Source organism: Protopterus annectens, chromosome 7.part0 (assembly GCF_019279795.1).
Source record: "Protopterus annectens isolate FY-2018-M chromosome 7.part0, PAN1.0, whole genome shotgun sequence".
Lineage (NCBI taxonomy): Eukaryota > Metazoa > Chordata > Ceratodontiformes > Protopteridae > Protopterus > Protopterus annectens.
The window spans coordinates 173,974,650-173,989,277 of record NC_056739.1 but is presented as its reverse complement, the minus strand read 5'-3'; the positions used below and the strand labels follow the sequence as shown (position 1 = coordinate 173,989,277).

General features: G+C 41.2%; 1 protein-coding gene across 1 annotated transcript; it reads right to left on the bottom strand.

Moving 5' to 3' along the window:
• Positions 1-235: 235 nt before the first annotated feature.
• On the bottom strand, positions 236-8,881 carry LOC122806328 (transcription factor Spi-C-like). The gene is made up of 2 exons (XM_044076651.1): positions 8,725-8,881; positions 236-586 (listed from the first exon to the last, which is right to left on the bottom strand). The coding sequence occupies exons 1-2, from the start codon at positions 8,867-8,869 to the stop codon at positions 270-272; spliced, it is 462 nt and encodes a 153-aa protein (XP_043932586.1). The 5' UTR covers positions 8,870-8,881; the 3' UTR covers positions 236-269.
• Positions 8,882-14,628: the final 5,747 nt, after the last annotated feature.

Genomic DNA, 14,628 nt, shown 5'->3' with positions numbered 1-14,628 from the left:
CAGCAACCCAATATGGCAAATTGATCCCTGTAGATCCAGGCAGATGAAATGTTTCATCTTTTTGGAAATCATCTAGGAAAAGTATTTTTATTATTATTATTGTTGTTGTTGTTGACTGTCATTGTTCTTCTACTTGCTTTCTAAATGTAGGCATTTGACTTTGCAAATATTCTGCTAGTTCAGTTTTTTCCAAATACTTAGTATTTAAGCATTCGTTCATCAGAGGATCCCTGCCTCTGACAATGCAAAAGTTTTAAGATTTTTGAAAGTTAATATTTAAGTGTTGTCTTGACAGCATTTTGAAGACTGTTAAGAACAAGTTCATTGAACTGATATGTCAGCTTTCTTTTTACTTTGCAGATCTCTCCAGTGCGTGAGTAATTTCGGAGTGCCCGTGCCATTTTCTGATATGTCATGATCTTTCTGTTACCCTTCCGCATACCCCACTCTCTTGCCAGCTTCTCTTTGTTCTGTGATGAGAACTGAAAAGTTCCACTGGAAGATTGTACCCACCAAATGCAATTCCTCATCTCTGGCTTCTGCAGCATTTCATAAAGGAACTGAAAAAGGCGCTCTTTTTTCTTACCTACAATTAAAATATGAAAATTAAAGAATGTAATGCAAATGTAAAAATGGCACATCATGCAAATTTTTTGATCAACTACTTAAAAGATGCTACATCAAGTATTGTTCATTCAAAGAGTGTATCAACAAGGAATGGCATCACCTGCAGTTTGATCCTAGAATTTTCTGCAGTTTATAATTGCATATTGTTGTATTGTGAGTTAGTCAGCCAGCTTACACGCTTCTTCTACCATCAGTAAAATGCAAAACTTTTGTTTTAGCAACATCTAGAATATGCTGCCTTAAGTGACATAAACCACAACTGCTGTCCTTCAAAAGTACTTTACTGATTAATTGTCAAACAGATATTGCCAATTTTGAGGTTTATTTTGGTAGTAAGGTAGTATTATTAAAGTGTACAAGACTTTCAAACAGACTTGTTGTTTCTGAAGCAGAAAGTATTACACATAAGTGCAATGCTTTCTTTCCTTGTAATTCCACACTGCCTGCACCTACACAGAGTGTGTGAAACAAGTCTCATATTATCTGGACATGTAGAAGCGCGATAGTCTGAATATAAGGTCTTAGCACACACTAACTACCTCAATAGTAGAATGCACGGTATGAGAGACATTTCTGTGAATCTATGCTGTAACTTAGTAAGTATGGAGGAGGAAGCTACAGTTCAACCTTGGGGTAAGAGGAACCTGGTGGGAATGCACTGGTGCTGTTAAGAGTGATGGTATTAAGTATAACAAAATCATTGAGGTATGGACCTTATTTCTCACTTTCATACTTCTGGTGGTGATATGGAATTTTTTATCCAGAACATTATGATGTTATGTGATCCTATTTCCACAATCCAGGGCCTTTCGTCAACCTTTATAACTGAAGTTTTTTAGTTAGTGTTTAAAGGTTATTTATAACAAGGTTGTTTTTTTACATATTTACTGTAAGCCTTTTTTTTTTTTTGTGCGAGCTATTGTTTTTAATTTTAATGTCACTGTCAGAAATTGTTTAACATCATGTCCTAGGCCCCCTTTTAAGGGGTTTAAAAAATGTTAAATAAGCTTTAAGATGTCTAGATGTGAATGACCTGCAGTTCATTGTTTATGTATATGGGGGCACTCAAGCACTTGCAGGAGTCATGCAGATGTCACGCTTTTTCAGGAGAGGTCAGGAGGAGGAAAAAAAAAAAATTGATTCTCAAAGGGTTAAAAAAAAGACTGAAGAAAGAAGCCTTGTCTTCCTCTCGCCAAAGAAAAAAAGAAAAGGGTCCACCGATCCGACTGCTGAAAAGACCCGGGCCCACTCCAGCCAGTCTCTCGATCTCGAGCGGCTCAAAAGAAAGTCGGGGCCGGGCGTGCAGTATGGCTGCCAGCCGGAGGAGGAGCCGGCGCTACTGGGGCCGAGAAGGCGGAGTCACCCACTGCCTCGTCTCCACTGCTCTCGGTCACAAGCTCCACTCGATGGTTACATCTCGGCTCTTCCTCCTCGGCCGGCTCCCTTTCTCTCACCCGATGTGTTCCCTGGGGAGTGAGCCAGTCCCCCCGATTCTTGCCCCAGTGAGTCCCGAGCCAGCCCCTCGTTCTAATAGGGAGAGGGGTGCAACCCTCTCCTGTCCCCTGGGACTTCTCCCAAAGACTGTTTTCTGATATAGACAGGGACTGTTAAAGACTGTTCCAGTCCCCAGTCTTCCAAAATTTGTTTCGTTCCCACTCCATTGCCTTCGCTCCTCCGATTGCCATTCCTCACCCCATTGCCATTCCCTCTCCCGGGGAGATCTCAGGGTCGGCTCGGGCTCTCCCAACCCGTTTGGAGATCTCCCCTGGTGCCTCCTGGGTTTACTCCAACCCGGCCCCCTCCCTAGCTTAGCCCACTTCTTCTGTCGTTCCAGAGGTGATGTTCGCCTGGGGACCCTACTCTTCCGAGACCCATCGGGACTCTTTCAGACTGGACCGGCCAGGATTCCATGGGTCCGAGGCCGGACACTCCCAGGATTCTGCATCCTTCTGGTCATCTCCATAGGGTCACCTTGCAGCATCCTGTCCGCAGCACTGGCCCAACTCCAGTTCCTTCCCTGCCCCCGAGAGGTGAGGTTCAGTTCCCTGGGTTCCTTCTGCCCCCAGCCAGCCTCCGGAGCTGGAGGGTTCCCCAGGACCCCAGAGGGGAGGGACACGTGGACGGAGGATCTCCAGGAGTCCCACCAAGAACAGAGATCATGATGATGGATTGCAGGCATGGATCATGATATCTTCCTCGCCTACGCAGATATGGATAGAGAAACGGAGCCCGTAAAATCATGTCCAAACTCTGTCTTTTTGCTCTGCCTCCGCCTCTCTCAGTCTCAGCCGCCGAAGCTTGGCTGCCCATTTAGCGGGAGGCCGAGCTCCTCCTGGGACCGGTTGGAACCACGCCTCCGTCCAAACCCTCTGGACTTAGCTCCCCGAAGGTTTTATCTGCTCCCGAGCATCCTGGAACCAGTAAAGCATGTCCCTCGGCATGGCTACACATCAGTGGTATCTCCCAGGCAACAGAGGCTTCCCATCCCATTAATCTGCATAGGACCAGGCGTAGAGTGCAGGGAGCGCATGGCACGCACAGCCAGCTTAATAAGGAGGTCATACCTTTGGATAGATTACCAGGCACAGGAGGATTTGCTTCAGGGGTTGTCAGAGGTCTTGGTCAGCCTTTTCTCACAAGATTTTGGCTTTCCGTACTGTGAGTAGCTAGCCTCCTCAAAATCAAGGCTAATTACCTCCTGAGCGCTCAGCCCAGTGGCCATGCGGGGGCGGTTTCCAAGCAGGCACAATTACTAAGGCTACGTCGGCCAGCTCAGCTCAAGTCCTCCAGGCGGAGGCCCGCACAGGCGCTGGCTCCTGTCTCACGTACGACGTGGCTCTTTGATGTTTTGCAGACAGTCTTACCGTGTTTTGATAAAAAAAAAAAACACAATTCTGTTTGTAACATGTTATTTCATACCTCAAACTACCTTTTGTAGAGAACGATAAACAAGGTCTATTATAGCAATAACCCACGCCTGGGTGTGGGTAATGCTGGATTTACCCACGGTTGGCGTAGTTTGGTCCCGAGGGCGAAGCCCGAGGGACCAAACAAAGCCAACCGTGGGTAAATCCAGCATTACCCACACCCAGAAGTGGGTTATTGCTTTATTAACGACATTATTTAAGAAAAGAAATAATTACTTTTCTTAAATAATGGCATTGTATAATGCCTCTTTACTGCCCTTCCGCAGCTGTCTGGTATTCTGCGGCAGTTCTAATGTACTGTGCGCCTGCGCAGTACATCAGAACTGTGGGCAAAAGCAATGGAGAACGCAAGATCTCCGTTGCTTTTTTTACTGTCTCACTATGTTAAATGGGTTTAACATGGCGAGACAGCTTTAAAATAAGCAACGGATATCTCCGTTGCTTATTTTAAAGCTGTCTTGCCATGTTAAACCCATTTAATATAGCGAGACAGCTTTAAAAAAAAAGCGCTTTTTACACACTGTGTCGCTATGTTAAAGGAGTTTAACATAGCGAGACAGCTTTAAAAAAAGCAACGGAGATCTCCGTTGCTTTTTTTAAACCTGTTTTGCTATGTTAAACTCTTTTAACATAGCGAGACAGTGTTTTATACTAACGGGAAAAAGTCCGGGCGACCGGACCTTTTTCCGTTAGTATATTGAGGGATTTACAACGGGCATGCTGGTTGGGCTGGCCAATCAGCGTGCACGTTTTAGGGGAGGCATTGTATAATATCTCATATTGTGCACTCCTCCTTCTGTTGAATGGTTTGTTATATTTCACAGATACATTACAATCGATCAACAGTGCTACCATGAAGTGCTGAATGATAAAAAAAAAAAGCGAAACAACTTTCGCCAAACTTCGGAAGTAAATGTTTTTTCCAGGGGCGCCAAACCCAGCTGCACCACTCACATTGGGGGATATCCCACACCCTCTCAGACTTAATATACCTACTCTGATGTCACACAGCACTGGATAAAAATGAAAACACCACTGTCAATGAAAGTTGTTTGACTCTTTTTCTTTTTAATGTTCTGCACTCCATAATAGTGCTGTTGATCGAATGACAGGCACCCGTATTTAACAACACCATTTGTAAAGAAAGGTATGTGTGAATGAGAGGGAGGATAGAGGAATGGTGAGGATGCAAGGAGTAGAAGTGGCAAAGGTGGATGAGTTTAAATACTTGGGATCATTAGTTCAGAGTAATGGTGAGTGTGGAAGAGAGGTGAAGAAAAGAGTACTGGTAGGATGGATTGGGTGGAGAAGAGTGTCAGGAGTGATTTGTGACAGACGAGTACCAGTAAGAGTGAAAGGGAAGGTCTACAAGAGGGTAGTGAGACTGGCTATGTTATATGGGTTGGAGACAGTAGCATTGACAAAAAGGCAGGAGTCAGAGCTGGATGTGGCAGAGTTAAAGATGTTAAGATTTGCATTGGGTGTGACGAAGGTGGACAGGATTAGGAATAAATATATTAGAGAGTCAGCCCAGGTCGGAAGGTTTGGAGACAAAGCCAGAGAGGCAAGATTACTTTGGTTTGGACATGTGCTGAGGAGGGATGCTGAGTATATTGGGAAAAAGATGCTAAGGATGAAGCTACCATGTAACAGAAAAAGAGGAAGGCCTAAGATAAGGTTTATGGATGTGGTGAGAGAGGACATGCAGGTGGTTGGTGTGACATCGCAAGATGCAGAGGACAGGAAGAAACGGAAACAGATGATCCGCTGTGGTGACCCGTAACAGGAACAGCCAAAAGAAGATGATGATGGTTTGTAAAGAAAAGTCTGTGGCTTTGTATCACACACCTCCCTTTGTAGAAAGGGGTCTGTGACTTTTTTCTTCACAGCACACTTTGCAAAGATATATATATATATATATATATATATATATATATATATATATATATATATAGATATATATATATATATATATATATATATATATATATGGGAACTTATCAGTTCCATGAAAAATCACTTACCCGAAGACGAGTTCACCGAGACCACATTGCTGACACAACACATCACTGACAATGGTAAGTAGTGCGGAATGGGATGTATTCCTGTTTCTGCAATGTGGTGCGATCTCGGAGTTGGTATATTTAAGTAGAGTGGGGGCAGTCCCCCACATGGGGGGGTGCAGGGGGGCTTGCCCCCCAGCTATATACATGTTTCTTGTTGTTTTTAATTTAATTGCGGAAACGGGAATACATTCCGTTCCGCAGTACTTATACTTACCTGTGTCGGTAAGTCAAACTGTCAGATATATGGACAGAGAAAGTAGCATCTCCCACAGAGCAGAAATCCTTGAATAAGCAGAAAAAAGCAAGGGGTACATTATGCTGTTCTCAGCACCAAAAGAAATTCATAAGTATGATTTACTGAGGGTCAAAATCAATATATTGAACTACTGGGACTAGTATGCCCTAGTACTAGTACTTTTATGCCAGTTGCGAAGATGAAAATCGTATTTATCTGGCAACCTGCGTACATTGCTCAGTATTTTATGTAGGTATGACCTCCAGAAAGTTAAAAGATAGGGATGTACAATCATTTATATGATATAAAAAGAAATAATCAAATGAATGCCCTAGCAAAACATATAAATAATTATTCAGATCACACTTTTGAATTTAGGGTATTACAGATAGTAAATAAAAATAAGAGAGGGGGGAATAATAAGAACTATTTAGAATCTATTGAACTATGTTGGATTTTTAAAGTATGAGCACATTTAGAACCAGGCCTAAATCAATTTGTTAGTATCAAGCCGGTGCTGGTTGCCCGCAAATATTAAGCTATTTAATTAATATCATATTTAATAACTTCTACATGAATTTATTTAATAATTTCCATAAGAATTTTTCATTATTTTTATGTTTTATGTATATATTTTTATTACATATTTACTAAATGCACTATATACATATTTATTATATGCATTATATTTGTTTTATGCGTACTCCTATATTATATTATATTAAGTTTTAATATTTATTAGTATAGTGTTTTGTCATGTATAGCCTAGGCTAGCAGTATGTTTAAGTCGCTGTTTCAATGTTTAACAGTTACCATGGTTATTTGAATTACTTGATTTATTTGATTATTGTTTGATTGATTCTAATTAAAATGATTTAGAAGATAGTATTTAAGAACTGTGTACCAATTGGTAAAGTGAAATCTGAATAAGCGTGCAGTGTTCAGCACGTGAAAGCGCTCATTTCCTTTAATAAAATCTTAGAACTTTCATGTATGCAGTAGTGGTGGTCTCGTCCTGTATTTTCGCTAACTACTGGGACTAGTTAGGACAACCAAGACCACGAGATTATATACTTGAAGTTAAAGAAAGTCTGTTTTCATGATGTTCAACAAAATAAACTAAGCAAATGAAAAACAAAAAAACACAGTGTCTGTCAAGAGACTGAAGAGCTGTTTTCCAGAGTCAGTATGTCCTCTAAAAGAGACACCTGCTAGCATTGTGAACAAATGTTATCTGGTGCCTGGAGTTTTCAAGGAGTTAGAAATAACAAAGCTTCCAACAATCTTCTCCACATGCTTAGCAGAGTCATTAAAATCGCACTGGAGTGTTGTTTAGCAAAAACTTTAAGTCTGTGGATAGTTGGTCTGCTTTCTGTTAAGGAACTGAAGTATATCACCGTGTCTACTTTCAACCTCCCGCTAGAGACAAAATATGAAGGTATAGTGAGGAAATTTTAAAAAATGTGTCTGTGGACTGGCAAATGAATTGCTTTACTGGTACAATAATATTGAAGACAGCATGCTTAGTGATGGAAGAGTATCATAGACAGATTCTGCTGGTTTCTACTTGTATAACAGAAACAGCATGATGATTGGGTTAGGCACCTCCAATATTAATCATTTTATGTGGGGAAGCTCAAAGGGGCTCTAGTTTTCTCCTTTATGGGCAAATTGCAGAGTCTTCAAATTGGCCATAGTAATACGTGCAGTGTGTGTGTGTGTGTGTGTGTGTGTGTGTGTGTGTGTGTGTGTGTGTGTGTGCGCACATGTCTGCATCCTGCAATGAACTGGCACACAGTTCAGGACTGATTCCACACTTGTGTGTGTGTGAATAACTTCATTCATGAGTGCTAACCCTAACCTTGTTCCTGTTCCTAAGCATAACCTTACACATTAACTTATGAAAACCATTTCTTTAACAGTACCACTAAGGAAGATACTCGAACACACACCTGCACATGTGCATGCACACACTATAAAACACGGTAATCATTTGAAATGTTGGGACCCACTACAGCAAGTCCTGAAATGTGGAGACTGAATGGCCAAAAGAACGGACTTACATATACTAAGTCTGAGATGCCATTTCTTGGAATATTCCCTTTTCTCTGAGGTATGGAAATGTTGGACTTGGTATATATAAGTTCATGGGGGGTGCAGGGGGGCTTGTACCTGCCCCCCCCACCAAAAAGACATTGTAAGGAGAAGAGTGATTTTTGAGACTGGCTCTTCTCTGGGTTTTCAGTCTTTTTTTTTCAGCACTCAGCATTTTGAGTGCCAACATTTCAATAGGGAGCCATAAAACATTCATAGTATTAAATATAACCATTACCCTAACTCTAAAATACACTCACTCACACACAGCAATGTCCATCACCACTCAGTCAAACAAATTACATTCAAAAAACTTAATCACAGACCAAAACATTCGCACATGCAGATGCACAAACCACTAAATCTATCCCCTTACCTAACCTGGGTTCTAATCACAACCCAGAAACAGTAGTAAACATACACACACACACACACACACACACACACACACACACACACACACACACACACACACACACAAAAACATGCTTTGGCTAGATTCCCAACCCTTTCTAGTATGCTAAATTAATTACCCCTCAAAGTTGAAGAATTCACAGGGGTGACTGGGGATTCTGATTGTATGCAAATCTTTATCTTCCATGTGATGGAGTTTCGACAGTACTGTTCTTATTCTGTTGTTTCTTGCTTCTATCTCGTAACTTTGGCATAGATTCTATAATGTTTCAGTTGTAATAGATTCTGTTTTCACCTCAAAGATACTACACCTGGACAACAAATCTACTCAGCACAGTATGAATAGATTTCTTAGTTTTACCTTTAGATATAGCTTTCTGCAGAAGACTCAGGTTCTTCTTCGATTTTCTCTCTAGCAGTGGTGAAGGGGGTGGCTCATTGGTACTTGAAACACTTGAACCACAGTCCGATTCCCAGCCTTGACTGTGATAAATGAAGCTGTACATGTCCTGAAGATGTGGCTAAAAGCAAGAAGAAAGTCTTCTAAGTTAGATGGTCACAGTACTAATCACAATGCACATCAGAGTTTACAAACACCTTTTATCTATGAGTCATATATTCTGATATAAATTATATTACACAGGTAAAAATGTAACACAAGGCTCTGTATGATACAGAGATAATTTACTGAGGGCTGTGTAATGGTTGGCACTGAGAAGCTGTTATTATCTTCATGAGTGGTTGGTGCTGTAAACTTATCAAACAGTTTTAGAAGAGGTCATGGGTGACAACAGGAGATAAAAATACTTTTCAATCTCACAATCACATACCACATGTACTGTTTAAAGAGTCAACAGTGGGCTTTTTAAAGATTAAAAAAAAATAAAAGATTTTTCCAGAATGTATAAAACAGCCTGGATGCCAGCTGTCATGCTGGATTAATGATTGGTGGGAAACAGTTGCTCCCAGTTATGCATTTGTCCTTCCATCCCTCTGACAGATTGCTTACACTTGGAAATTATGGCTTCCTTCTTTAATTTTGGTTAATCATTTGCTCAGGAATTTGTAACAACATACAGCTATTTTTTTGAAAAATGCTTCATAACACAGTACCAAAAGAAGTTCTGTCATCTAAAAGAATAGTAAGAAAATGTGTCCTAGCTCGCATTATGTATGCATGTGATTATAAAAACGTGTGCATGTTTGTGTGTGTGTGTGCACGTGTGTGTGCGAGTGTGTGTGGATGTGTGTGTGTGTATGTGTGTGTGCGCGCGAGCGTTTGTGCATGTGTGTTTCTGTGAGTGTGCATCATCTATCTATCTATACAGCTATACGAGTTTACATTGATTTGTTAAAATGCATACATTTCGAGAATATAAGCTTATTGATACTAGCATATTAAAAATTAATTTGATGACATGCACACACACACACATGCACATACACACAAAATCAGAAAAAAAAAAAAAAGATTGTGGGAAGGATACAATTTCCTTTCATTGCTTACACATTCAGACACACACATTCACATTAGTTCTTATCTGAATAGTTGTAGTGTACATGCAGGGGATGTATGTGCATCATCTATCTATACAGCTATACGAGTTTACATTGATTTGTTAAAATGCATACATTTCGAGAATAAGCTTATTGATACTAGCATATTATAAATTAATTTGATGAAAACATGCACACACTCACACATGCACATACACACGCAATCAGAAAAAAAAGATTGTGGAAGGATACAATTTCCTTTCATGATTTGCTTACCAAAATCTTAACACACATTCAGACATAGCTTATCTGAATAGTTGTAGTGTTACAGATGCAGGGATGGCGAGATGCAGGGTTTAGGGTTAGGTTTAGGAGAAGGGATAGGGTTGGAGTTAGTCTTCACCCCCCCCATTCCACCTTAGCCTTAAACCTGCCCCGCCTGATCCCTTAACATTGTACCTTACAGTGGAGAAACTCTGTAACAATACCATTTCCAAGACAGGCTCAGTCACACAGCACATGCATCAACACATATGCACAACACCACATATATCCCCATGCTTAGCCCTTACTCTAACCCTAACCCACAAACACTGGTACAAACATTAAAATCTCAAACTACCCCAAGCCTACATTTACCTTACCCAAATATATTTTGTCTAACAAACTCAGAGAAAAATGCCAATGCTCGATAAAATGGAAACATCATTCAAGCTGTTGACATAATGAACATTCGACAACTTGAATTTAATTCATGTGCTTGTGTGTAGGTGTACATATATATATATATATATATATATATATATATATATATATATATACAACATACATATATATATATAAAACACACATACACACCCACACACACATGCACATATGCATAGAAACACACACACACATGCATAGAAACACACACACACACACATACACACATATGCATAGAAACACACACACATATGCATAGAAACACACACATAACTCTTAAAATTAAGTTGCATTAATATTTTCTAAGAGTTGGTATCCTTATCATGCGTCTTCACATTGGAGCTGGCTGCAAAGGAACTAGATGTGAAGACCCATTCAGTGGTTTATAACTTCCAGGTTTAAAGCAATGAAGATTAATGAACCCAGAAAAAAAAAGATTTTTGTTTCATTTTAAAATGACCTCAGTATTAATATGTGTGAAGAGGAGTTGTCATTCAATAACATTAATCATAATATAAACTGCTATAAACATTACCTTATGTAAAGTCATCACAGACCAGTTAACTGCTCCTTAATTGCAAGTCATGTTAGTGAACAGAACTGTTTTGTCTCTCAGAATATTGTTTCCAAATAAAATATGTGCTCACTATTTTTACACTGGTCAAGCACACAAAACGGATTATGTTATATAACATCAGAAACAAACCATTAGGCAACTTTATGTAATAACAAACTGATGGAGAATATTTTTTATAGATGGCATTCACTCCCCTCATCTAAAGACATTCACACCTTTAAGTAACTTATGGCCCAAACTGCAACGTCTGAAAATGTGGGTAACCTCTCCAGAGGAGATCCATTAATTGCTTTTCGGCTGAATGAATAATATTTTGTTGCTAAATGCTTGTGCCATTTATAAAATTAATTTCTCATTACTCTCCAACTTCTTTGGACTAGAAGGACTTAAAGTATAAAAGCTAGTGGCAAAAAAAAAACAGTAATAGTGGGTAGGCAGACAGTGCAGGAATAATAAACAGTAATGCAGGATAGTGGGTAGGCAGACACAGTGCAGGAATAAGAAACAGTAATGCACGATAGTGGATAGGCAGACACATTGCAGGAATAATAAACAGCAATGCAGGATAGTGGGTAGGCAGACACAGTGCAGGAATATGAACAGTAATGCAGGATAGTGGGTAGGCAGACACAGTGCAGGAATAAGAAACAGTAATGCACGATAGTGGGTAGGCAGACACAGTGCAGGAATAAGAAACAGCAATGCAGGACACAGTGCAGGAATAATAAACAGTAATGCAGGATAGTGGGTAGGCAGACACATTGCAGGAATAATAAACAGTAATGCAGGATAGTGGGTAGGCAGACACATTGCAGGAATAATAAACAGTAATGCAGGATAGTGGGTAGGCAGACACAGTGCAGGAATAATAAACAGTAATGCAGGATAGTGGGTAGGTAGACACAGTGCAGGAATAATAAACAGTAATGCAGGATAGTGGGTAGGCAGACACAGTGCAGGAATAATAAACAATAATGCAGGATAGTGGGTAGGCAGACAGTGCAGGAATAATAAACAGTAATGCAGGATAGTGGGTAAGCAGACACAGTGCAGGAATAATAAACAGTAATGCAGGATAGTGGGTAGGCAGACAGTGCAGGAATAATAAACAGTAATGCAGGATAGAGGGTAGGCAGACACAGTGCAGGAATAATAAACAGTAATGCAGGATAGTGGGTAGGCAGACACATTGCAGGAATAATAAACAGTAAGGCAGAGCAGTGATATTCACAGGAGGAAAGGTACAAACACATTAGAAATATTAATCATGGTCACCAGGAGCAAGAGCTTGTTCCAGTAACAATGGGACACCAGGTAGAGTACCTGTCCAGTCACTAAGGCACTTGTCTGATGAGTAAATGTATTAAAACAGGGCTCCTTCCGGAAATAGAATGTGTTACAGCACCTGCCATCTTTAGTGTATAGTGCTCATGCCTACACAGTGACTGATATTACATTATGCAACCTAAATTAACAGTGATTGTTTCAGAAAATGTACATTGAACAAGCGGCAGTAATAAAAATACTATGAGATGCATCAAATTTAATGAGATGATAGAAAGGCATTTGTGAAGTGTATTTTACTGCTGAGAGTTATAGTTCTGTTTCCTGTTATGGGCTGATGTATATATCTCTTTCTCTCACACTCTCTTTGAGAAAGGGGAGGAGATGGTTATTGTTGTTTGATTTACTAGCAGGAACTAAATGAACATCTGCATATTTTCTGTTTTACGTGAATACCTGGACAGCCTGCTTTGCAGGCTGTCTTCTGGTGTGCAGTTTCTAATGTGTGCTGCTGTTTAGCTGCTTGACAGACCTGTCAGTCACATCCCGCTCCATCATTTCTATTATACTTGCACATTTCCTCCCCGAATGTTATTATTTGTGGTTTTTGTAGTACATCTGCACTGTTTTCTGTCTACCCACTGTTTTTATGCTACTAGCTTTTTATGTTTCATTTCCTTCCATAGTGCCTAGCCTATCATTCCAGATGTTCATCGTGTTACCCTGCTGCAGTCATCACACTTGGGTTATCCTGCCGTCAGGCGGTCCCGCAGTCGGCACGAATTCCAAAGTCTTGGTCTGGCGTCGGTTGCTGTCGCTTCTTCCCTGACGTCAGAGCGCCAGGGTTATATCAGAGGCATCCGACGCCATTTTCTTCAGTCTTTCTTGCCGCGCGGTGCCCGAAACAGAAGCAGTTTGCAAGTGCCAGTCGGCCGACACCTGAGATTTTCGAATCGAGTTTCAGTCCGGAGTCTTCAAAGCTAAGTACCCCATTGAGGAACCTTTTCTTGCCTCAGTCCGATGTCAAAAAAAGTTAACAATTGCATTTCTTGTGGGAAGCAAATACCTCATAAGGACTTTCATTCTTTTTGCATACCTTGCCTAGGCCCAGACCACGACGTCACTGGTTGTTGGTTTTGTGCTAGGTTCAATAAGCGAACTATAAAGCGTCGTTTTGATTTCGCACGACACTACTTCGGTAGAAAATTTAATTACACTATGCTGTCGGAGCAACCGACTACCAGCGTGCCTAAAAAACGCAAGGATAAGGCAGCCTAGATCCAAGCCAGACTTCGAGGCCTCGGCTGGCCCAGTCGCTGGTTCTCCGGTTTTCAGTGAGGTGCCTACGCAGCCCCTGGCTACCACTGAATTGGATCCCCAGGCCGCATCGGACCCCCCAGCAGAGATTTCTAGGCCTACGCAGCCATTTTCCTTAGGCCCTTCCGACGACATTGCAGTAGGGGAAGCCGGTGCTGCAGAAACACCTTCGGTTTCTGAAGGTGTCTTCAGACCGACTACCCTCACCATTAAATCTTATGCTAAACTTAAGACTCCTATAAAACCAAAAAAGTCTACGCCTCAGTCTCCAGGTCAAGGCCCTATGCCTAAGAAACAGATGCCTAAAATGGCTGAAGATTTGATTTCTTTGATCAGGGGTTCCCATCCCCCCCCCCCCCCCGGCAAAAGGCCTAGACAAGAGGAGGATTATGCCTCCTCTGATCAGGTGTCTGTTTCCTCAGGCTCCTCTGAGGAACAGGATTACTCCTTTCCCCCTTATGAAGATTCTGATGTTGAGGACTCCATTCCCTCAGCTTCTCCCCCTGAAGACTACTCCTTTGGGGAAACCTTACACACCATGAGGGAACATTTCCACTGGGAAGGTCAGGACTACTCTGACTCAAAGAAAAGGCTCAGAGAGTTTCTTTTACTCCCCCAGCACAGACCACTTGCTATCCCCCCAGTTTTGGACATAGTGGATGATGTCTTCTTAGAACATAGTCTAAATCCAGATTTTCTGCCTCCTGCTCCAGCCAAACCAGATAGATACTATAGAGTGCCTGACTCTCACACATTTCTTTACAAAAACCCTGCTGCTGATCCAGAGACAATCTCCCAGGGTTCCAAAGGGGCTAAGGCTTCTATGGCTAAAAATCCTGTACCCTCAGAAAGGGACTCCAGAACACTAGATAGGTGGGGGAAGAA